Genomic DNA, 25,049 nt, shown 5'->3' with positions numbered 1-25,049 from the left:
GCCTCCACATTTCCGACTCGGGCGACGGTGCGAGAGCTGGGAGGGGCGGCTGACGCCTTTGGGCGCGAGGTGTACACCGTACCCTTCCGCAGCCTCCCACCTCCTCCCGACGCACGTGTTTAAAAAGTCCCCGGTCCTCCCTTCCCAGCGCAGCGCGGTCTCCTGGCGCCGCCGGCCTCAGTTTCCTGCGAGCACATCTGCCGCCGAGCGCCCCGCCGCCCACCTTCCCCAGCTCCCGCGCCACAGTCCCCGCCCGCGGGGAGGGCGTGCTCGCCGCGCTGGAGCCGAGGGTGGGGCGCCGCGCGGGAGGGGACCCCCCGGCGAGCAGCATCCGTGCGCGCAGCGGCCGAGGCGGCGGCAGCAGCAGGTGGAATGGGCTCCACGGCCAGCAGTTCTCGTCCTTGAGATCCCGCACGACAGCCACTCCGCGGGGCTGGGGCCCGTGCCCTCCCCAGTCCGGTCCCTAGTTTCGGGGAACTTGGGTGACCGAGGCCGGCCGGCCAGGGCCGCAGCTGGGGTCCCGGGGGCGCACAGCAGCCCTGGCCGCAGCGTTCGGAGCTCAGGTCCGAGGGGCCCTGGCTCTCCGGCGCCCCGAGGAGCTGCTGTTTGGGGGAAGCCGTGCGGGCTCCGGGGTTCGGGGGGAGCTGGAGCGCGCCCGCCCCCGCCCCTGGACGTGGGTGGGTCCTGAGCGGCGCTCGCCTCCCGCTTCAGCTTCGGAGCGGACAGCGCCGGGCTCTTCCCGGCGTCGCGAGCCGGCGCCACCCTCGCACCCCGCGCCGCGCTGGTCCGGAGGGGTCCGCTGGCCGGCAGCCATCTGCAGGACTTCTCCGCGGATCTGATCTCGGACACTGGGAGACAGTTCCCGCCAACGACGCTCGGGGCACCTGGCCCTGCCCGTGCGGGCGGGCTGGCCTCCCGGGTCGCCGGCGCCTGTGGCTTCGCTGACCTGGAGTCTCCGCGTGGCGCGCCGCCTCCCAGCCGCTGGTCTGCCGGGGAGCGTGCCGGCGCGGCTCCCTTCTGGTCCGGTCTGGAGGGAGCGCGGCCTCTGAGGGGGACCTTGGCCTTCTAGGGGCATCGCTGTGTGTGGCGGGATTGGGTGCAGGCGGTCCGGCCGCCGGCCATGGCCTTCACTTTCGCCGCTTTCTGCTACATGCTCTCCCTGGTGCTGTGCGCTGCGCTCATCTTCTTCGCCATCTGGCACGTGAGTAACCGGCAGCGGCTTCTAACTCTTTGCTTTCGCCCCAAACGCGCTCCTGTCTGCCCCCTTCCCCAGTTTCTCTAAAATGCCATCTCACTGTCTCTATACGGTGAGTGTGGGCGGACCGGGAGGCCGGCGTGGCGCATCTGCAGGGTGGACTCTCTGTGGCTCCCTGTCCCGGCGGCGGGGAACAGTTCGCGGCCTCCCATGGAGGCCAGGGGCCCCGGCACGTCCTGTCCTCAGTGGCCTGGTCCCTGGTGGAGGCGTTGGGACCCCTGGTTCCCCGGGCAAGGCACCCTTGCCAGGGACTGGCCAACATCTGGGGCCCCAGGAGTGGTGATGACAGCCCCCGCGCCTCCCTTCTTCCCCTGCCCCCTCCCTCCTGCCCGCAGGAGAAGCTCGGCAGTTGGGCCAGCAATTAGTCAAGTAACTATAACAACTAAACATTTAAAATGTCAGCATCTGCGGTGGCTGCGTTTAGACATAATTGGCGACAAAGTGGAGAGACTAAGGGAGTGCCTTGTAAGAAAGTAGCGAGGCAGGGCCGGGGAGGGGAAGGACCACCAGGACATGGGGGTTGATGTGGCCTCAGAGAAAAGTGAGGAGGTGGAGGGGGGCGGGGAGCAGGGATGAGTGAGGCACAGGAAAGTCAGGCAGAGAGAGGCAGAGAGGAGCGAGTTCCCTCCTTTGCTCTTCAAGCGCTGAGCCATCCAACTCCTGACTCCTGAAGGTGCAGGTGGCAGACCATGGCGGACAGCATCCCTAGTGGGCACCAGCTTTCCTTCCATCCTTCCAGGGCGCTCCCCCATTGAGGGTCCTCGTTCCAATGACACAGGTGTGCTGCGGGGACAGGAGATGGGCTGCTTCTGAATAGACCCAGCAAGAGAGCAGAAGCCAGGGCAAAGGAGCGCTAGTCCTCTTATCAAGGCTGCAGCACTTGGCAAGTCCACCAACTCTACTTCCTCCTTCCACGCAGCTGACGCTCTCCACTCTTCCCCATCAGGGAGCTGGTGGCCAGGATGGCTAAGGTCAAGCCATGTAGCAGGAGCACCCACAATGGTTAGTCTCCTGCCATTAACAGCCTTGCCCTGCCCAGCAAGTCCGGGCTCGGGGGGGGGGCGGGGGGGCCCTGAGACGAATTCCCTGGGGGCGGCCTGGCCCTGGGGAGCTATGGAGAGCACGCATGCTCTCTACGTGGGAGATGACCCAGAATGAACACCAGGAGAAAGTTGCAGGCTGGGTGAGATGCGGTGTTTAGGACAAGTGGTTTAAAATGGAACTAAGCAGCTAGAGCATCTGTTACATGAAGGAGAAGGGGCCGGGGAGGAGAAAGGCTTCTAACCACCTCACCTTAGGAAAGAGACCTGCCTGTCGCCTGCCACGTCTCAAACGTGAGAAAGTGGACCTGGCTGATCTCCAAGCTTCCCTTTCTGCCTAAGGTGGTGTAAGTCCATGAGCCAGTTGAGTTAGGGATCGGAGGGTGAGAGAGAAGGAGTCAGACACAGGAATTTCCTGGCGGATCAAAAATCCTTGGAGTGAGAAGTCATGGGATTCGGCTCCCTCTCTTTCTCGGCCCCGGAATTCTGGGTCTCATCTGTGGCGGGGCTGACAGTTGTTAAGGAAATACGGGGGCGCAGGGCAGATCAGTGCGGCAGACTCTCGCTCATGTGATTCCGCTGCTCCTTGGGATTTGACAAGTGACCTGCCTTCCAGGGAGCTAACCACAGCACCCCGTTTTCCCAGAATAACTTCGCGGGCTATTTCTTGATGCGTTTGCCTTGGCCAGCGGCGGGCAGGGACCAGAGAACTCCATCAAGCTGTCAGGCATGGAGTTCTCTGAACTGGCTCCTGGAGCAGGGCAGATAACCAGGAGGCATAATTGCCTCTCACTCGGGGGCAGATGATAAATAATTGGAGAGCAGGCTGATTCAATGGACTGCTTGTGCCGTGGTTGACTAATAGACATCTGAACCCAAACCGGGCATGGATGGTCCTGGTCCCACGTTGGCCCCTGCTCTCCAGGCCTCCAGCGTTCGCCCCCTGGTCCAGGGGCAGCTGAATGGTCAGAGCCCAAGGCTGGGTCAGGTCCTGGCACCCTGTGGAGGTGGCAAGATTCCAGCATCTAAGAATAAAAAGAATTTGTGCTCATGGAATCCAAATGCCAGTGACACTTCCCAAGTCTCAGCCCCCCTTCCTTTCCGAGTCTTTTCCTTCTCCCTCTCCCAGTGGAACCGCCGGAAACCATGATTGGGTTCCTGACTCTCGGAAGGGAAAGCCTGAGGCGCATCGATCTCAGTGCACAGTGTACGTGGGGATATGGGTTACACGGTGACATTATTTCAACCAAAATCTAGGAGAGGGAGTTCTGTATTAGGCTCCGCCCTTGCTTACTTCCCAGCTCCCTGTAGTCCATGGATGCCGGGGTTCTTGTTCCAGCATCTAGAAGGGTTCAGGAAACCTGAAGAAGGGCTGTGTGTAACTTACTAAAGAGTCCAGGGACGAAGCATAACTTTGAAAGGCATTTGGGGGTCAGAGGAGCCCAGCTAAAGAGCTAAGATCTCCACGTCTCAGGACCCCATGCTTTTTATTAACACAGATTGTCCTGAGGCGAGGCAGAGATACACACTTCAGAGGGTTAGGTTTCATTTACAGAGTCCATTGTCAGATTGGGAGAATTAGCCTTTGGCTGTTCAGGCGTTTGGCCAGTAGGAGGCAATAACATGTAGATTACGATGCCTTGAGCTGTCTGGCAGCAAGCAGTCATCCCCTTTCAGGTTTGGGGAAATGGCCTCACCACTCCAGATGATTCAGCCCTTGCTGACGTGCTGGAATTGGCTTCCAGCACATGGATAATTCTTGACGTGATGAGCCATATTGATTGCTTAGCATGTATTGACATCCCAAATAAGGAATTGGGCACTTGACAACATACAGCAATTAAAAGGCCTTCCCCCTGCCATGCCTAGGCTGTAAGATGAAGATGGCACGTTTTTCTTATTTAATTGCACATTCCTACTTAGGGGTAATAATAGTAGCTGCTATGCATTGAGTGTCTGCAGTAGGCGAGTTCTAGGCTCTTAAGAACCTCTCAGATAGACCTCCAGCTGATAACCTCTCACTTCTTCCCACTAAGGGCCTGGGAGCGAAGATGGATATGGCCAGCCTTAAGCACAACATTTTTTTTCAGGGCTTGTTGTTTACTTTGCAGATTTATCTTCATTCGTTTTCAAATGAAAATGTTTCAAAAAAAAAAAAAAAAAAAAGAAAATGTTTCAGATTACCAATTAATCTCTTTTATATCAGCCACTGTCTTTGAGTACATTTCAAAGGTGCAGCATAAAACTGAGTTGGGTGTGTGTGTGTGTGTGTGTGTGTGTGTGTGTGTGTGTGGCTTTGCATACCTTCAGGCACATGGCCTTCTATTGTCCAGGCAGCTCGTTAGTCCTCACAACTGCCTTTTACAGATGAGGAAACTGTGGATCAGAGGTTCTGAAACTTGCCCAAGGTTGCACAGCTGGTGTGTGTGGGAACTGGAATTTAAGCGGAGTTTGAGACTCTTATGCCCATGTCCTTTTTCTAAGTCTAGTAACTGTCATTGGATTGTTTAACTCTGATAATAGCGGGTAATGTCTTCATCCAAAGGATAAAAACTTTTCTCTGTATAAAGAAAATATTTGGAGTTGAAACAACAAGAAGATACTAAAACACACTCCATGTCCTTTTTTTAAAAGAGGAAATTCTATTTCATTTTCTCAAAATTACTTTTTCTGCTTATAAAAGGATATAGGTTCATTGCTCAAAAAATTGAAAATACAGGGACATATAATGGAACAAAGTCACCACTAATCTTATCATCCAGACAAGATTTGGGTGTCTTCTCTTCCAGTCATTGGGTGTGTGCGCGCACTTCTAAAAATTGCATGTGGGTGTTTGGAAGAAAAAAACGTTCTAATGGTTTTCAGATGTGAAGTGGGGTCTGTTTCCAGCCAACACGAAATGAACAGTGTTATTTCCGGGAAGAGCGCTCAGCCCAGCTTGGCCTGATTGCAGGTTGTTTATATGCACACAGATGAAACCATCCTTTGCAAAGATGCATGACCAGTTATTCCAGGTTTTTAACTTTTAAAGTTTCTTTTAATGTCGAGTCACATTTTAACACTCCAAGTTGCGACAACATACAAAAAAAAGAAACCCCCAACAGCACGTCTTTGGATCCGCAGGGGCACTTGTTATGGGAGAGCTTTAATGGGTCCCAACTGATGCTAACAAGTACACATTCAGCGGTGCTGCAGGGCGAAAGGTCTGCGCCTCCCAGCCAGCCCCGCTCTCATAGATTCAGCCACTGGAAACCCAGCAAACTGCTCCGTTTCTCTAATTACCCATCTGGAAACAAAACATGGGTTTATGGGAAATGGTAGGATGCCTGGGGTTGACAGTAGCCTGCCTGCCTTCCTCCCACTTCTCCCTCCCTTCCTTCCTCCCACCCTCTCTTCCTTCCTTCCTTTTGCTAATCCTAACCTAAAGATATTTTTTTCCCATTGAGTTTTTAAAAAATACATTTTTATTTATTTCAGAGAGGAAGGGAGAAGGAGAGAGAGATAGAAACATCGGCGATGAGAGAGAATCATTCGGCTGCCTCCTGCACGCCCCACACTGCGATCGAGCCTGCAACCTGTGCATATGCCCTGACAGGGAATCGAACCAGGGACCTCCTGGTTCATAGGTCAACGCTCAACCACTGAGCCACGCCGGCCGGGCTCCCCTGCACTTCTCCTAATGGCACTTGGAATCTAATTAATTCCCATAAAGGTCACTGGAAACGTCAAGTGCACCATTAGAGCCTGAGCTGGTCTCTGAGCACCAACCCAGGGCTGAATGAGGAGGCTGGCAGGTACTGCTAACTTGGCACAGGAGGAGAGGCAGCCACGAGACAGCCTACTCAGGCTGCGGGAAAGCCAGACTACCAGCCGCTGAGAAAGATCTCTACGTCAAGAGCAAGCGGCAGACCGTGACGGAGCCACCGCCTCCCGTGTGCTCAGCCCCACAGGGTCAGGCGCTCAGCATCTGGGTTGGGACCCTCCCTGCTACAGGGCGTGGAGGTTGAAGGCTAAGGGTGGGACCCCCTGGACCTCCTAGGACAGGGACTTGCGACATTTTTCCTTGCATGGCACCCAACAGCTCATTACTGAAATTCCGCCGCACACCAAAAAAGTTTTTCCCATCTGACAAAAAAATGGGCATCAGTCTGATTGATTCATGCTAGAAGGCTATTGTTGTGTTGGCTGTTATCATTTTTTTTTTAATTTTTTTCTTTTTTACTTGACGATCTAAGGGAAGAGAGGTCAGTGCCCCTGGCGAAATAGTCAGGTACTGCATTGTCTAAAAATTCCTGCGGCACACCGGGTGAAAACCGCCGTCCTGGGACCATGGCCACATCAGAGTGGGGTTAGAGGCCTGTGGCCCCGTGGTATCTCCCTGCCCCGCTGCCATCTCAGAGCCCCAACTCCACAGCTGGGCTGCATGGCCTCCTGGGTAGGCGGATGTATTCCTCTTTCCCCGGGGAAAGACTTCTGCCCTCGTGGATCTAAATTCTACACATTCTCACACTGTCCGGCTCGAGTCTCAGCATTGTCGTCTCAGCTCCCTGCAGCCCGTGCGTGGCACACGCGTGGGGACGCCTGTGTGGCTCCCTGGCCTTGGGCACCGGTGACCTCGTACACAGTCTCTGAGTGAAGCAGAAGGGACGGAAGGCAGGCCCCCTCCGGCCCAGGTCCTGCACCCGCAGAACATGGGCGGACACATGAGCACGCGTGGAGCAGGTGTCTGGGGGCGCTCAGACCGGAGCAGCAGGAGTGAAATTACCTCTTCGGCAGGTGCCTTTGGCTTTCGAACCCAGAACCTCCCAGGTCCCGCCCCTTGGGACGGGGCTCCAACCAGCCGAGCCACCGGCCAGGCTCCTGTTTTTGTCCCGGCTGCGGGCGGCCGTCGCTTGCAGAGGAAGCAGGCTGGCTCCCTGGGACACAATTGGGAGGATGACTTTATTTTCTAGTTTCTTTAAACGGCCTTGAGTCACCAAAACGGCTTAAAAAAACAAACCAGATGTGTAAAAATGTGATTTCACACACACACACACACACACACACACACACACACACACACACACACACATGCACGCACACACGCAATTACCGCCACAACAAAAAAATACTCCCTAGCAATGAAAACGCCTTGCTTTCCTGGCCATAAGTGCGGGGCTGATGAAATTTGCCTTGTTTCTGTCCGCCTGGGGTTAGGTTGGGAGGCGGGTGGGTGCGGGAGGCGGGGAGGGCCTGCGTGTCCACTTGCAGTCACGGTTTGGGCTGCAGGCCTTCGTGGGAGCAGTGAAGCCACACATTTCCCCAACCATTGTTTGCGTCCTGCCAGCTAGAGGCTTGTGGCCCTGCGTGCATGGTCTGCCCTGGGTCTGCCCTTGGCCTGCCCTTGCCTGCGACCAGTACGGGGAGCTGCCCCTGATGGGGCTGGGCTTCCACAGTGCAGAGTGCCAGGATGCAGCTCTGACTTCTGCCCTTTGCGGCGTCTGCACAAACCGCGATGCGCGCTCAGGACGTGTTTCTGACCGCAGGGCACGCTGACTTCCTAGGGGAGGAGGGACACTGAGGCCAGGCCATTGTGAATCCCTCGCTCTCCAGTTCTCGGCTTTTCCATTTAGACCAGCGGTTCTCAACCTGTGGGTCGCGACCCCTTTGGCGGTCGAACGACCCTTTCACAGGGGTCGCCTAAGACCATCCTGCATCTCAGATGTTTACATGACGATTCATAGCAGTAGCAACATGACAGTGATGAAGTAGCAACAGAAGAAAATAATGTTATGGTCGGGTCACAGCATGAGGAACTGTATTTAAAGGGCCAGAAGGTTGAGAACCACTGATTTAGATTCTTTGAAGGTTTGGGTCACCCACCACCCAGAGCTCTGCCCCGCCCCCCTCACCCCCACCCCCCGCCCAGCAGGTGCTCCCGCTGGCCCAGGAGAAGTCTGTGGTTGTTGGGAGTCCCTGGCATCCGAAGGTCTCAGGCCCCGGCTGCTTTCTCTGTCTCCTTCCTTCTTCCCTCCTTGCTAGGTTGCCTTGACCTCCTTTCATTCCTCTCCTTCGCAGGCGTCCTAGCTCTGCCAGAGGCTGCGCCGCGTTCCTTAGCCTGGCTGGAGGGCCAAGGGCTGGGGCGCCGCTGACACCTCCTCCCGCCCCCAGGGCCTCCGGAGCCGTGGGCTGGCATCTCCGATCTCCGAGCACCAGTCCTGGGGACGCTTCTGTGACTGCGGAATCCAGCTCTCCCGCCGGGAAGGGCGCAGGGGAGGGAGGCAGAATCTTGGAGCTGACTTCCTTCTTTTCTCCTTTTTTTTCTTTTCCTTATTGGCAACTGATTCACAAACCCTAAAAAAAGGAGCCGATAGCAACATAGCCAGCTAGCTGTAGCAGCCCAGATGGTCTCCTATATAATAGAGACATTTGTATCTGGGATGGGAAAAAAAAAAGTATTTAAATGTGTTCTGCGAACCTTATTGAGAGAAGGGATTAGCAACTGCATTCAGGGGTTGTGGGTAGGGACGTAGCCGCATGATTCTATCTCCCCCCGCCCCCCCCCCCCCCCATGCAGAGCTGAAGAAAGAGGAACTGGGAGGTGGAAGGCCTGGTATCGGGGGGATCAGGGAGGGGAGAGAGATTCTGAGGGCACCACACTCACTGCCTGGAGGCCCCAGATAACCCGGGTGTGTCACGGGCAGAGGGTCCAGTGTGTGTGTGTGTGGGGGGGGGGGCGTGCTACCTGTCCATCCAGACGTACTGCCAGTTGGGGGGGGGTTCATAGCAGCTGCAGGCGGGCCAGGGCCAAAGAGAACCAGCTCGTGCCAACCATTTCTAAGTTCTACACCGAAGGGATACACAGAGGCTCCTGCTCCCCTCCCCTCCCCTCCCCTCCCCTCCTCTTCTCTGCGTTTATCTGGGAGTAGCTCAGGCTCGGTGACTCTCACAGGTGGGCCGAGACCCTCCCAGAGCTCGTCCTGTCCTCACGGTCCTGCTCTCACTGCCCTCGTCCAGGGGCCTGGGAGGACTCCTTATCCGACAGGGGTTCCGAATTATGGTGGCATCAAGCTGACGTTTCATGAGGACGGCGGGGAGGTGACCCTGGGAAGGGGCTGGTCACAGCCGCCGAGCTGGAGCGCGAGCTGGGGGCTGTGGGTGGGAGGGACAGTCTCCGGGAGCCGGCAGGGATTCCTATCTGGGTTGGGGTGGGAACCAGATGCCACGGGGCTGAGAGTCACCTCGTCGTCGTGGCCGGGCCACGGCATACCCCGGGATCGCTTTCCGTGGAGGTTCTGGTGAGGGAACAGCGCGAAGGCCCGCAGAGCAACAACAGACACGAAGGGCTGACGGGAGAGAACTGGCTGGCGGGAGGCGCGTCTGGCCTTGACATCCTTGTCTCTCCTTGGCTGACAGTTTGAGAACTGAGTCTTGCCCTAGAAGGGGGCCCGCAGCTAATGGGGCTGCCGCCGCGAGGCGCCCCCCAGCGGTGGGTGCAGGCGGGTCTGTGCGTCTCTGCTGCCTGTGGTTGCTGGGCTGAACACAGTGGTCTCGGCTCCTGCCCAGCCCAGGATTCCGTGGCTCCTCGGCTGCTTGCTCCGTGCCCTTCGTTCCTCTCCTGTTCTCCCATCAGGGTTTCTCTTTTCCGATGGCCTTCCTGGGCCTTCGCTGTCAGATACCAGGGTACGGAAGTGCCAAGGAAGGTCCTTAGAAATCAGTGCCGGCCACCTTCCTCCACAAAAGGAGTCATGGCGAAGGGGCAGGAGGGCCCCTAGAGCCGTGGCACTGAGTAGCTGGGTCAGATCACCGCCCCCCTCTCTCTCTTTTTTGTCCTTGACGTGCCCCTAGGCCAGTGATGGCGAACCTCTTGAGCTCGGCGTGTCAGCATTTTGGAAAACCCTAACTTAACTCTGGTGCCGTGTCACATATAGAAATTTTTTGATCTTTGCAACCATAGTAAAACAAAGACTTATATTTTTTATATTTATTTTATATATTTAAATGCCATTTGACAAAGAAAAATCAACCCAAAAAAATGAGTTCGCGTGTCACCTCTGACACGCGTGTCATAGGTTCGCCATCACTGGCCTAGGAGGCTGGGGAGCCGTCCAGGCTGAGTGTGGGTTGCTGGCCCGCTGGCTGGGCTGAGCGGGGGGAACGACAGGGATCGCCAGGCATCCTTTTGCCCTCTCCACCCCCCCACCCCGGAAGAACAGGCACCTGGGTGTGCCCTCCCACCGGACTGCACTCAGAGGGGAGCAGTAACTCCCCAGGGGAAGCCACACCAGGGCAGGAAGTGGGGGTCCTTCACTGCCCGCCTCTTCGGTCTACCTGTCACCTCACCTGCGTCCAGGTCCCCTTCGTGTTGCCCAGACCCTGCGGTGTGTGCTCCCCCGTGAGCTGCAGAAGAGGGTCTGATTGATTTTCTTTCTCAGCTTGATGGGGAGCCGCTGCCCCCCCGCCCCCCCCCCCCCAGCCAGGAGGTGTGGCCCCAAATGTTGTCCTTTAGCGCGCAGGCCGCCTACCGCCCCTGAGCCAGGTCTCCGCCTGCTCATCATGAAGACAGCGCGACGCGCTCCCCTGGCACATGGCTCGCCCTCCGCGCCCACAGCCCTGATGGAGACACGCGGACGCGGGCTTGGCGTGGATGTAGCAGAGCCCACGAAAGGAGCAGCAGCCGAGTGACTCACGAATAGGAAAACGGCGTCTGGCCACTTGGGTGTCTCCCAGCATGTTCGGCCCCAAATTCCAAGGAGACATGAATGGTGACGTGAAGCCCAGCTCCTCCTTTTCCTCTTGGAAAAGCTGACTCAGCCCCTCCCCCAGACCCCCCTCTTCCCGACAACCCCCCCATCGCCCACACCTAGACTCTGCCGGGCGGATGTGCTCGTTTCCACCCCTGCGCCGTGCAGGTCCACGCAGTGTGCGCCCTCCGCGTTCCCGCCAGGAGCCTCCCCTCCCATTAGTGGAGCTGGCAGCTCCCGCCGCTGCACAAGGGAGAGCCTTTTGCTCTGCAAATGGGAGGCAGCATCCGCCGTGTCCCTGGGGAGAGGCGATGTTGTGGCTCCGAACCCCCTGTGTGCTGGCGCCTCCCGCCCTCCCAGGGTGGCTACGAAGGAGCTGGATGAGGCTGGACGTGGCAGCATCGTTAATGCCCGGGGAGAAATGACAGCGGGGCCGAGCTGTCGGTCGCACTGAGCCACGGGGAGGCCAGGCAAGCGCTGGGCCCGGGACAGGGACAGATGTCAGCCGCAGAGAGAGCAGCCCCCAGCGGCGCCACACAGACTTCGGTGGCCGGGAGCTCCTCCATCTGCCCTCCCCCGGGTTTCAGCTTTTCCTTTCTCCTATTAAGACACCAAGGAACATTCTTTAAAAATCTTCCCCCCAGGATATTTTCCCATTGATTTTTAGAGTGGAAGAGAGAGGGGAAGACAGAGAGGAACATCGATGTGAGAGAAACACACGTCCTTGACCGGAATCGAACCCGGGACCCTTCAGTCCGCAGGCCAATGCTCTATCCACTGAGCCAAACCGGCCAGGGCAAGGAACATTTTATTCAAGAAAGAAAATGGAGAAGACTAACCAAATCTCAATCCAGGAAAGGGTTTGGGTCCAGTGTTGCCGGGGAGCATGGGTGTTGCTGCGTGTTGACACACGGCACCCTGCCCGCAGCTGGTGGTGCGTGGAACCTGGGGTTCCCGATCCCCAGAACAGCGCTCTTCCTCGGGCCCGGGAGTGTCATCAGGCAGCCGGCCGTGTCTCAGAGCAGCTGACGTGCAGAATAAAGACGCGTCTCCTTGGTCTCCACCGCTGTGCAGGCGAAGGATCCAGAGAGCAAGTCCTCGCTAACGTCATCCGTAGGTTCTGTGGCTTGAGGGACGTGATGTACCAGGAAATCAACTTGACCCCGACCTTGACGGGTCCCCTGGCTTGAGTGGGAGAGGGACGGGCTGAACGGGAGCACTTCCTGCTGCCTGTCTTGGACCCTCTGTGTCTTCCCCTCTTTATTGTTGTGGGGGAGCCTGCTGAGACCCCCCCTCCACCCCCCAGCCGCAGGGTGGCACTGTGTGTGTGTGCCCTCTGTCCCTCGCCAGCCTCAGCCCAGGAGGTGGGCGCGGGGACAGCTGAGGCCCGGCTTCCTGTGCGCCCGCTGCTCGGAGTCCTGAAGCAGCAGGTGCCCCAGAGGCAGTTGCTGGGGCTCTGCTTAGCAAAGCCCTTTCTTCGCAGCGGATGCCGGTGTCAAGTTCGCTGGGGGAAGCCACGTGTGATTCAGACTCCGGCAGCGTTTTGTTCCTGTGAGCGTCTGAATAATTTATTCGCCCTCAGCCTCCCCACTGCCTCTCCCATCCATTCTCTGCTCATTAGTGTCTGTGCCCAGAGCGGGAAGAGACTGGAGAAGTGACAGGACCCCGGCCCCTGTGCTAGGAGTTGGGGCAGCGGGAGCAGCACTGAGCCCCCCCACCTCTCTGCTGAGCCACACGTCCCAGGGAGCTGTTTCAGCGTCCTGTGCTCTGTACGTAGACTGTTTCTTTTTTTAAAAAAAATATATATATTTTATTGATTTTTTTACAGAGAGGAGAGGAGAGGGATAGAGAGTTAGAAACATCGATGAGAGAGAAACATCAATCAGCTGCCTCCTGCACACCCCGCACTGGGGATGTGCCCGCAACCAAGGTACATGCCCTTGACCGGAATCGAACCTGGGACCCTTGAGTCCACAGGCCGACGCTCTATCCACTGAGCCAAACCGGTTAGGGCATAGACTGTTTCTTAAAAGAGAATGATTGTCCGGCCAGTGGGCCTCAGTGGTTGAGTGTCAATTCCCGGTCAGGGCACGTGCCCGGGTGGCAGGCTTGATCCCCAGTGTGGGGCGTGCAGGAGGCAGCTGACCAATGATTCTCTCTCCTCATTGATGTTTCTGTCTCCTGCTCCCTTTCCCGCCCTCTCTGAAATCAATGGGGGGAAAAAACATACTACAAAAGAGAATGATTGGCATTTCTGATTTCTTACAGACCTAGAACGACACAGGTAGCAGAGGGTCTCTGATGAGAGGAAGCTGCGCGGTGGGTAGGTCTTCCACGTCGGGAGAGAGAGCCCAGCCCTGGGACGTGAGAGGCTGGGCATCAGGCAGGGGAACTAGGGACTCGGAAGGGACGCTTGTTAATGCAGCTGAACACCACCATCCAGAGACGGCCTTGCTCTGAGGCTCCGAAGGGTCCCCGACCTCTACTGTGTCCACCAGCCGTGCTCTGTGGCTCAGACACCTCTGAGGGCCTCTGTCCTCTTGGTGGCTCTAGGCAGGCGTTGGGAGAGGATGCACTTTGGTTTTAGCTCTTATTCCTGTCCTCAAGTGCACCAACGAGTTCCACACTATCCCTGTCTGTGAAGGATAGGGGATTGTCAAGGGCGGGGGAAAAAAAGGACACATATGTAATACCCTTTGTAATACTTTAAGCAAAAAATAAATAAATAAATAAAATAAATCCCCCCCCCCCCAAAAAAAAGGATCCTGGAACTGTAGGGAGGAGCGGAAGGAGGCCTGCCCTGAGGAGACACCAGTCTCCTGGAGAAAACACGTAGAGCAAGCATGTCAAACTCAAAGGCTGACACGGGCCACATAAACAAGGTTTAAGTGTCTGTGTCGCAAAAAAACAACAGCTTTCATTTTCATAGAAACGTAGGTTTATTTCGCTAGATACTGTAAAAATTAAATTACGAGATGTTTATTAAAATGTTTCTTACATACCGTTATATTGGCTGGGCCGCAAAAATATTCCTTGTGGGCTGCGTGTAGCCCGCGGGCCACGGGTTTGACATGCTTGATATAGACATGCTGAATACAGGGGCTGATATAAATGAGTCATTGTTAACATAAAACAATAGAACATTTAAATAAAAATGAATGTTTTTCCTTGAACGTTAACTTACCAGATGCTGAATAATTGCACAAATTAATAAGCGTAAGGCAAATAAACCTATTTTTCTTGTTCTCTGAAAGAAAGCAAAATATTTCCTGTTGTCCCCACCAAACAAGTCAGTCCAAGACTAATGACGTGGCCATCGGCTGCTGAAATATTCGCTGCTGGTGTTACCAGAGAGAAATGGTGTGCCTGCGCATAATGCACGTAAGGGAAACGAATGCAACACGAGTATAGTAATCAGTCATTAGCCAACGTTTTAGTTTGTTATTAATAATTATGTATAAGGGGATGTTGTAAAAATTAAATTACAAAATGTTTATTAAAATGTTTCTTACGTAACTGTTATATTGGTTGGGCCGCACAAATATTCCTTGTGGGCCGCGAGTTTGACATGCTTGCTATAGAATGAGCAGCTCCACTCCCGTGTGGTGGCTGCTGTGTCCACAGAGCACCCTGTGTGGACACTGGACATGGTACGTTTTGGATGCCAGTTCCAGCCACATCAACGTAGAGGCTCATCTGCACTCCAGGAAAGTGGAGGAAATGCAGTAAGTGGTGAAGTGTAACCACACCGGTCCTGCTTTGGCTCCTGCGGGCCAGTCAGCTGGACTGGAGCGACCCAGGCGGGACTGTGGAAGGTTTGGGAATGAAGGGAAGGCCGGTGTTCATGAAGTCCAGGCAGCCGTTTCCCCGTGGTCCGGAGGCTCGGGGCACCCCGGGAGAGAGCCACCACCAGGCACGGTAACCTGGGTGTCTCCTAGGCTGGGAGGTGGGAGTGGGTGCAGCCCTGGTAAAGTGTGGGGTCTGTTTGAACTGTGGTAGAGGCTGAGGGACCTGGGACCTCTTAGACTGAGAGCAGGGCACGGGTCTGCCTTGTAGCTGCTGCCCAGCACCTAGCCCGGGACCCACCCACAGCAGGCCCCCAACACATGCTCGGCGACTGGGTGTGTGGAAGAGACGGTAAATGCTTCTCGCAGATAATTTCACATCCCGAGCGGTCGCCATGGAGACAGCATATCGGAGAGAGTGGGCTTGGACGGGGTGTTGTCCGGGGGACCTCGCCGCTCTCACGTCCTGCCTGGCGTCAGGCATGACCTGCTTGTCGAATGGAAGCAGATCCTCCAGTTCCAGAGGGACAGAAAGCATCTTCACCCTCACCCGTGTACCTTCGCGGCCATCCCTTCTTGGTGAAGTCTCTCCCGGCTGCTTAAAGCGATGACTGCCCGATATCCCACAGACACCTGCCTGTTGGAAACAGCCTGGTCTTGAAGTTGAGACCCAGTTTTTCTCTACCCAGCGGTAATGCTCACCCACTGCCACTAGAGGGCCGAGGGTTTGCCCAACCACTAGGGTGGCTCCAGTTCAAAGGTCTGGGAAAATGCGAGAGGAGGCCAGTGCCAGTCCCGGAAACCTGCTCAAGCAGTAGACGCTTAGGGCAGGCTGGGCGTCTGGGGGGCAGGGGGGCGCAGGAGAAATTGGGATACTGCTGCACTCACTGGGGGGGCAGTGGCCGAGGTCTCTGGCTGCGGAAACCAGGACCATATTGAGCAGCGAACAGTAGGAAACTCCCATTCTCTTTGCAGCTTATTTCAAAGGAGCAGAAATACTCAGAAGGGCCTGCGGTCCTGGCCAAGAGAAAAAACACAAAACTGGTAGTTTACTTCCTACATCTCCCCTCCCTCCCTCTGCCCGGCCGCTCCCTGGCTCCTGTTGTTCCTCCCTCTCCTCCTCTCTCCTGGGTTCCTTTCTTGGGTTTTGCGTTGTTTGGTGAGTGGTCACTGCTGGGTGCTGCTGTGGGTGCTCAGGCACCGGAAGGTGGCTGACCCAGCTCTAGAAGGGAAGTCCAAAAAGACGTGAGAGAGAGGCAAAGAGACAGGTGTGGCCTCGCTGCCCCGCTCCTCCGCTCAGCCCCGTGCTGGTTGCACCCCGCGTGGAACTCGCCGCCGTCTGCGTTCCCAGCAGCTGTGCAGTCAGTGCTGTGCGGGCCGCCCGTGAAGATGCGTGAGACGCGGCCTCCGTTCCGCAGTGTGCACGCCAGAGCCGGGAGGGCGGTGAGGTTTAGGCCCTGGCCCAGGTACACTGTGACACGTGCAACAGGCCGCCTGGAAGGCTCTGTATGCCAGCACGTGGCCTTGTGGCCGTGGTGGCCAGTGGATATTTACATCTGTGGTCGCTTAAAAATGTAAAGAAAACCACATCCCAAATCCAGTTCATGTCTACCGCTCCCCACCCTACCCCCAAATGGAGGATCTGTGTCAGAGTGTATCCTCTTCTCCTGGCCGTCTTTCCCTGAGAATTAATAAGCACTGAGCAGGCCGATGGACAGGAAGCAATAGGAAGATGCAAACGAGAAGCAGGAACCATGTATAATTCATAAAGCAGATCATCTCTTGCCCTGGGCCATGTACAGGGTATTTTTGGCTGTGTGCAGGGTAGCCCTTTAGGGAAAACAGTTGTATTTAATTCTATGCATATTTATTGAGCGCCCGATTGTCGGTCATTTGTGTTTGGACTTGCAGGAAATATAAAGAGTAAGGTAAGGACCCAGTCCTCAAGGATCTTGCAAGTCGAAGATAGTACATCTACCATAAGGCAGCAGAGGTCTGGGGTGCAGGTTCCAATCAGGGTCACACGAGGGCATCGTGGAGAGGTGGCATTTATCTGGGCCCGACCATTCGACAGACGGAATGGAGGAGAAAGATGGGATAGTCCACATGGTCAGGATGCATTTGGGAGAACGCTTTCGTAGTAGTTGGCTTGGCTTGTCCATGGAGTATGGACTTTGATTAGGGACTGTCTGACCACCCCCATCCCTGGGCCCGGAGACCAGTGGTTGGCAGGAGTTGGCTGAGCGGTGACAGGCAGGGACTTGCTTCTGTGTGGCCCAGGCTGTTTCAGGAGGTTCTCACCCAAAATGTGGCTCGCGAGCCGCAGTTTGCCGACCACGGGCCTAGGAGAAAGGAAAGCTCAGAAACCTGGCAGAACTGAAAGGAAATGAGCTGTCAAGCCACAAACAGACTTGAAGGAACCTTAAATGCATGTTGCTAAGTGGAGGAAGCCAATGGGAAAAGTCTACCTTCCGTATGATTCCAACTCTGTGACATTCTGGAAAAGGCAGATCTGTGGAGACAAAAAAGACCAGTGGTTGCGAGGGTTTGGGGAGTGGGGGATGGGTGGGGGGCACAGAGGAAGTTTAGGGCAGAGAACTGTCCCTGGAACCCGTGACCATGTTACCTTATGTAGGAAAGGGGGCTCTGCAGGTGCGATTAAATGAAGACTATTGAGACGAGGAATTATCTGGGTGGACCCAGTGTAACCACAAAGGCCCTTTTAAGCGGGAAGCGGGAGGGCCAGAGTCAGAGGAGAAGCTGTGATGGTAGAAGATGAGGTCAGCTTGACACACTTTTAAAAATGCATATATATATTAATTTCAGAGAGGAAGGGGGAGAGAGAGAGAGAAACATCAATGATGAGAGAGAATCATGGATCAGCTGCCTTCTGCACGCCCCACACTGGGGATCAAACCTGCCACCCGGGCATGTGCCCTGACTGTGAATTGAACCGTGGCCTCCTGGTTCATAGGTCCATGCTCAACCACTGAGCCACACCAGCCGGGCTTGACACACTTTTTAACAGGATTGAAGTGTCCCTGGACTCAGACCAGCAGGGAGGCTAATTGGATACAAACTTCCAAGAAATTGCAGAAACTCACCAATTTGATTCCAAATACTTGGAACGAGGCCTCTTGAGAACGACATGTAAATTTATGTAAATCACATGCAAATAAGCACCAGAGCCAAGGGGCCTGGCCCTGCTCCCTTACCCAGGGCAGCGGCCCCCGGTCCTGCTGCCCTTGCATTTAGTTCTATTTGGGGCCCTGGGGCTCGGGGCTGTTGTGTTGGCAAAACACGGCCGGGGTGGGCAGTGGATGGAAGAACTGTTTCAGTTTCGACAACAACAAAATTCTTTTAGCGAATTGGCAGGCTGTTCACAAGCTGCTTGCTCTTCCCGCCAGGTTTTGAAGGCCCCAGAAACACTCTTCTTGGAAGAAAGAGGTTAGGAAGTGATCTGTCAGGGCCCAAGTCCTGAGATGACCATGGCAGAGCAGGCTCCTTGGCCGTCCGGTGGCGCCCTGTTGATGCCGCCTGAACTCGGGCCGGGCTGCCCACAGCCTGGGCTGAGATCTGGGCTCCTTGGGCAAAGGCGAGGGGGAAGGTGTGGAGCCCGTGTTCAGCACAGACACTGGCTTGGAGGGGTCCTTAGCTTCCCACGTGTTTGTCCAGAGGGTGGTGGGATCCTCCCGCCAGAGCCCAGCCAGAAGGGGAGTCAGGGACCTCCTACCATTGTCTGCTGGGGCCTCCTAGTGGCCTGACCACAGGGGAAGCCAGAGGGCCAGGAGACAGCAGGTGGAGGAGCGGGGAGAGGGGCCTGGAGGGGCGAATGGAGACTTTTCGGCACAGCTCGCCTTTGTGCAGAAGGAAAGTGGGCATCCAGGCAGGAGGGAGAAGCCTGGGCAGGTCCCTCAGTTCTCACAAATCATTGTCACTGTCACCGTGGGCTCGTGGGCCCTCCCAGCTGCAGGGCACCGTCGCTAAGGAGCAGCTCAGGTCAGCCGGGGCCTAGGTCTTTGCCGGAGAAGCGGACCTCCGCCTACTGGTTCTCCAGTCGTTACGTGCCTGCTGGGGAGATGTGTTAGTGGGAGATTCATGGAAGCACATTCAAAATCAAGACCGTATTGTCTTGTCTAGCCTCCCCCATAGAACGCTTTTACTGGGCCACACTTTTGTGTTGCGTTCCCGGCAATTCCTGAGATGCTGCAATTAAAACCTAAGCCCGCTTGCTGTCTGCTGGGCTGTGTGTGTGTGTGTGTGTGTGTGTGTGTGTGTGTGTGTGTGTGTGTTTCCCCCTCTCATTTTTACTTTTATTTAGGTTCTTGCTGGAGGCAGGCCAGGGTGACCAGATGTCAAGGGTGAGGATTCGCTCTAAACCCACTTAGCAGGGCTCCTGCAGGGCCTAGCCCAGTGCCTGTGTGTGAAGGATGCTCCCTGAATGATTGACGGGCCTCACACTACAGCAGCGGTTCTCAACCTGTGGGTCGCGACCCCTTTGGCGGTCGAACGACCCTTTCACAGGGGTCGCCTAAGACCATCCTGCATAACAGATATTTACATGATGCTTCATCACAGTAGCAACATGACAGTGATGAAGTAGCAACGAAAATAATGTTATGGTTGGGTCACCACATGAGGAACTGTATTTAAAGGCCCAGAAGGTTGAGAACCACTGCCCTAGAGCTTTCTGTGATGATAGCATGTTTTATGTCTGTGCTGCTTAATAGCTGCTGGACAGATGTGGCGTTTGAGCAATTAAAATGTGGGAACCAACTTTTAAATTGAACTTTAACCAATTAAAATTTAAATTTGCATAGCCAAGTGTGACCACCGTATTGGACAGTGCAGCTCTAGAGGGCAAATAAAAGACTAGACCGGGATTGGCAATCTTTTTTTCTTCTGTAAAAGGCAAGATAGTAACTATTTTGGGCTTTGCAGTCAGATGGTGTCTGTAGCAACAACTCAACTTTGCCCTTGTAGTGCGAACGAACGTATACAGGAACAGTATTTAAAAGAACGAGTGTGTCTGTGTTGCCAATAAAACTTTATGGAAGCTGAAATTTGAATGTAATTTTTACATGTCACAAAATGTTCTTCTTTTGATTTTTTTCCAGCTATTTAAAAAGTGTATGAAAACCATGCTTAGCTCACAGGCTGTACAAAAATAGGTGGCAGGCTGGATTTGGCCTGCGGGCTATAGTTTGCTGACCCTGGTGTAGACCGTGGGGGGAAGCCTCAAGGAGTCATATGTAAATTCAATACAGGAAGACAGTGATTAATTAGAGGTAGCCGGGAATGGAGTGAGCATCGCCAGTGAGTGACAAGTTTCTTGTTCCTAAAGACCTCAAGTACAGGCTGGCTAATTACCCAGCAAGGGGTGATAGGGAAATGTGTCTATTGAATATAAGCGATATGAGAATTTTCTCGTAATTCTGCGGGAGTATTGAGATCAGGATGACATGTGGCTGCTTTAAAATTATACCTGCTTTGCCCGGCCAGCGTGGCTCAGTGGTTGAGCATCGACCTATGAACCAGGAGGTCACGGTTCGATTCCTGGTCAGGGCACACGCCCGGGTTGCGGGCTCGATCCCCAGCTGGGGTCGTGCAGGAGGCAGCCGATCCATGATTCTCTCTCATCCCTGATGTATCTATCTCTCCCTCTCTGAAATCAATAAAAATATTTAAAAAATAAAATGATACCTGCTTCGTAGAGGGAAGTACGTTGCTCTCACGTGGGACTTACTAGTATGCTGAGCCCTTTGTTGCTGGAACAAGGACGTATGGGGGGTGTGCTGGCTTCATTGCTTTGGCCCCCCTGGGGAGCGCAGTCACGGCGGGGGGCTCTTATGTCCATTTTTGCGCAGCCCACTGGCCAAATACCACCTTGTCTGTCACCAGGTCACCCTTCCTGGGACGAGGTGGCTCGGGCTGGGGAGCTTCACCTCTAGTTAGTTCTTGCTGTGGCTGTGCCTCCTTCTGTAGCTGGAGAAGGTCCCCTCCAACATCCCCCCCTCCCGGGACAAGTGGGGGAACCATCGCTCCTGGGGGGCTCGGGGCTCGTTCCAGAGTGAACTTGACCCAACGGGCCACGCCGCGAAGCCTTGACTGTCCAGAGTTGGGGATCAGCCTGCGGACAGCCGGAGATTGGGCTGTTTCTCTTGCCATCACCTCTGGCTTCTTGTCTCTTCCTTCCCCTTTGCCCGGCTTCTGTCCATTTTACTTCCAAGTAGCTTCTCTGCCAAAATAAGCAGCAAGAAGAAACCAACAGCTTCTTGCGATGACGAGAGAAGCTGACCGTGCATTCCTTGCGCGCCTGTATCCAATCCCCAACCCCCTCTCGCCATCACTTTTGTACAACACAGAACGCTTTTTTATTTTGGGGATTTAAAAAAAATGGAGACATATCTGACATGCAACATACTGTAAATTTAAGGTGACACGTGTTTATTGCAATGTGGTTGCCACTGTCGCGTTCGCTCACACCTCTGTGCCATCCCATAATTATCATTCTTTCTAGAACTGGGAGCCATCGGGATCGACTCTCTTCAGTGTTACTGTAATAGCTTTGTTGTCTAGAACCACTACACTGGGGATGAGATTTCCAGGGCTTGTTTATTTACTAGTTGCAACGGTGAGCCCTTTAATGAGATCCCTGCCCTCTCCTGTTTTGGGGTCGCAGCTTCCACAGGGGCCGACTTCCACCAGGTCTCCTGTCATTGACACCCACCTCCTGCCTCCTCTGTTACTGGCAGCAAATCTCCAGGAAGCTTTCGACGTGTCGTAGTGACCCACCTTTGCTCTAACGTCTCGATTCTGTGTGTTTCGTTTCAGATCATTGCCTTCGATGAGCTGAGGACAGATTTTAAGAGCCCCATAGACCAGTGCAACCCCGTGCATGCGGTAAGTGGAGGGTGCTGGTGGCAGGGCAGGGAGTGCCGCCACAGGCCACCCAGGGCCTGGGAAGGAGGGCGAGGTTCCGATGCGTAGGACGAGTAGAGAACATTCCCAGCTCTGACTGTACCTCCACGCCTAGCTCAAGGCTGTTGAGGGGACTTCTTGTTCTCCGGGCCTGCTGAGATCTTGATTTCTCTTGCAAGTCAAGTATGGCAGCCCCAGGGGCCCAGGTGGGAAATGCCTGCTGTGCTGTGGCTGTTGAGTCCTCAAGGCCTGGCTGAACGGGAGGGAGCTCCGTGGTGTCCCCATGTTGGGCAGGTATAGGAGCATCGTTAGTGGTCGCCCCGCTCTGATAGGGTGGGTTGATGTCCAGGCTCCTAGCCCCATAGCCGTCACCAGGAAGCATTCATCTGGACAAGCTCTGTGGGCTCGAGGTCGCCTGCCCCTGGGGACTCTCCTGACGTCTGGTTGTCTGGCCTGGGTGCAGCACGTGCTGTGCCCAGAGTCTTACCGCCCATCCTGCTCATGGGCCGTGCCTGCTGCCCTGCCCTGGAACGGATGAAGGGAGAGGCATGGAAGCAGGGCCTGGAGAAGGACCTCACTTCTGTTGAGTGGGTGGGTGTTGGCTGCCTGCTTCTCTGGTCATGCCAGCCCATGTCCTAGAGCCAGGGGCCAACCATGTGTGTGGACAGAGCCTTTTCCGAACTCATTCCAGACCAGCCCTGCTGGGCTCAAAAGATGGAGCATCGCTCTCTCTCTCTCTCTCTCTCTCACACACACACACACACAGAGCTCATTTAAGTGTGTGGCTCCATCTACACTCGCTGGGCCTATGTTAGTTGAAGCTCCTTTTGTTTGAATCAGGGTTCGCTAGTGTGATGCCATCTAAACCTGGAAGGCTTATGGCAGCATTCTCTTTTTTAAAATGCTTTTTTATTGATTTCAGAGAAGAAGGGAGAGGGAGAGAGAGAAACATCAATGATGAGAGAGAATTATCCATCGGCTGCCTCCTGCAAGCCCCACACTGGGGATCGAGCCGGCAACCCGGGCATGTGCCCTGACCAGGAATCAAACCGTGACCTCCTGGTTCATAGGTCAATGCTCAACCACTGAGCCACGCCGGGCTTGTCTGAGATTTTAAAACAATCCATAAAACCCACGTTTTCCCAGTTCCAATGATGTTACTCCCTGGCAGGAGTCCTGTTAAACGCTCTGATGCCTCCTTAACTCATCTTCAGGCCTGAGGGCCCCTGTAGTGGCATTTCAGGACCAGGTGGCCTGAAAAAGCTCCCTCCCTGGTGGGTGACACCAGCACAGAAGGGCCTGGATTACAAGTGATTGCTGAGTGGGGTGATGCGTTTCTCTCAGAAGCTGTGGGATGCCGCGCTGCTGGGGTCTCATTTAGGGGGAGATTACTTCCTTTAAGTACACTCACTCTAGACCAGTGGTTCTCAACCTTCCTAATGCCGCGTCCCTTTAATACAGTTCCTCATGTGTGGTGACCCCCAACCATAAAATTATTTTCGTTGCTACTTCATCACTGTCATGTTGCTACTGTTATGAATCGTCATGTAAATATCTGATATGCAGGATGTATTGTCATTGTTACAAATTGAACATCATGAAAGCATAGTGATTAATCACAAAAACAATATATAATTATAGATGTGTTTTCCGATGGTCTTAGGCGACCCCTGTGAAAGGGTCATTCGACCCCCAAAGGGGTCACGACGCACAGGTTGAGAACCGCTGCTCTAGACAGACAAAGCCAACGGGCAGAGACCGATCCTTCCTCAGACACTAATCAGGGCACATGTGCTCTCTGTCACCCTCGCGGGAAGTCCTCCCGGCGGGGGAGGGTGCGGGGAGGGGTGCGGGTGGTGGTGGTGGTGGGCTGCAGGCTTTGGGACAGTCAGTGAGCACGTGGTGCCGGTCAGCAGTCTGACCGTCTTACAGGTGCGTGGAGGTGAGCGAGACCTTGTGTAGAAACAGTCCAGACGCCTCTGCTGGAGAGAGGGAGGCTGAGCCCACACTGTTTGCTGGTGGAGTTCTTCTAAGAGCAGGTGACCAGGTAGATGGGGAAACTCGTTAGGAAAAGCCACCGGTGGGGGCTGCACACCCCCTGGCCGGGAGGGGCCTCGGGCGGGGGCTGCCCCCTCTCCTGAGGTCACTGTGGGGGCCTCCCTCGCTCTAACCCGCCTCTCCTTTCTCTCTCGTGCGTCCTGACAGCGGGAACGGCTGAGGAACATCGAACGCATCTGCTTTCTTCTGAGGAAGGTCAGTGCCAAGGCCACGGTCAGGTGTGGTCACCGCGGAGGGGCTGGTGCCTGCTCCAGTCCTGTCTCCCCGGGGGGATGAGGGGGGGAGCCAGCGATGGGTTCTTTGGACGCCTCCAGAGACAAGAGGAGCCAATTAAAAGGGGTGGCCATCAACCCATTGGCAGGAGAGCGCTGGGTAATTGAAGTGCCTGTGGTTGGACTCAGAGCTGCTTTATCTTTTCATAATCACAGCAGGCGCACAGCCTTTGTTCCTGTCTGGTGCTGGGCTCAGGGACCTTTGTAGCTGGGTGATGGGTTTGCTCTGAGGTTTCAGCCTGCCACTCGGAGTGGCAGTTTGATTGGCAGCCTCACTGGGAGTCGGAGGGGCGGGAGGGGAGGTGTGATTAAAGGGGGAGCCAGGCATTCAGAGAGCTGCCCTGAATGGAGGGCTGAGGGTCACCGCTGCCCTACACACACGCAGGAGGCACACGTGTGCACGCAAATTCACGTGTGTGCGTGCAGCTCAGGCCTGGCAGTGAGCACCATCTGTGGCAGAGCCGGGGCGCCAGAGCGACCAGCCTGCCACTCTCCGGGCAGGAAAGTGTGTGTGTGTTTTCGCAGCAAAGTATAGAGAACAGGTACTTGCAGGTAAAATGAGCGGAGTCTCTGGCCTTGAGCCAAAGGACAACCCTCACCTCTGTCCAGAGCAGGCGGGCCACAGGCGCTAGGAAAGCTGCCCGTCCACGCAACAGAGGTTTTGAGCTTCGTGTGAGTGGGCGGGACGGCAGGTGCCCAGCCAACGCCCATCGAAGGGAAAGAGTGTGTCAGCTTCCAAACCCTTTTCTGTGTTTCACTACCGATGTCTATTGGGAGAGAGGACTTCATCGAGAAGTCAATCAGGTTCCTACATTTGGATTCGGGGTAATGCACGCGTCTGTAAATGGTTTTCTCAGGTGGCATCTTGGGCACTCCAGCCGTCGCCTCCATGGTCCCTGGTTCTTTGATTCTAAGTGCCTTTCACCCTCCACGTGCTCTTTACCCCCCTCACCCCCCCCAAGCTGAGTGGACCCGCCAGGATTCTCGGCCGGGTG

At 55.2% G+C, this 25,049-nt stretch overlaps 1 protein-coding gene across 3 annotated transcripts in view; it reads left to right on the top strand.

Annotated features, from left to right (window-relative positions):
* Window positions 1–1,079: 1,079 nt before the first annotated feature.
* Window positions 1,080–25,049, top strand: part of CNIH3 (cornichon family AMPA receptor auxiliary protein 3) — a 40,318-nt gene continuing 16,348 nt past the window's right edge. The window contains exons 1-3 of one of the 3 annotated variants that reach the window (XM_059677293.1): window positions 1,080–1,201; window positions 21,638–21,706; window positions 23,930–23,977. In XM_059677293.1, the coding sequence (XP_059533276.1) occupies window positions 1,121–1,201; window positions 21,638–21,706; window positions 23,930–23,977 (198 nt within the window). In that variant the 5' untranslated portion in view covers window positions 1,080–1,120. The remainder of the gene's footprint in view (window positions 1,202–21,637; window positions 21,707–23,929; window positions 23,978–25,049) is intronic. The other 2 variants (XM_059677295.1, XM_059677296.1) reach the window with 2 other exon arrangements.

Source organism: Myotis daubentonii, chromosome 20, assembly GCF_963259705.1.
Source record: "Myotis daubentonii chromosome 20, mMyoDau2.1, whole genome shotgun sequence".
NCBI lineage: Eukaryota > Metazoa > Chordata > Mammalia > Chiroptera > Vespertilionidae > Myotis > Myotis daubentonii.
Note: the sequence above shows the minus strand (reverse complement) of the source record. Positions and strands in the feature narration are given on the sequence as shown.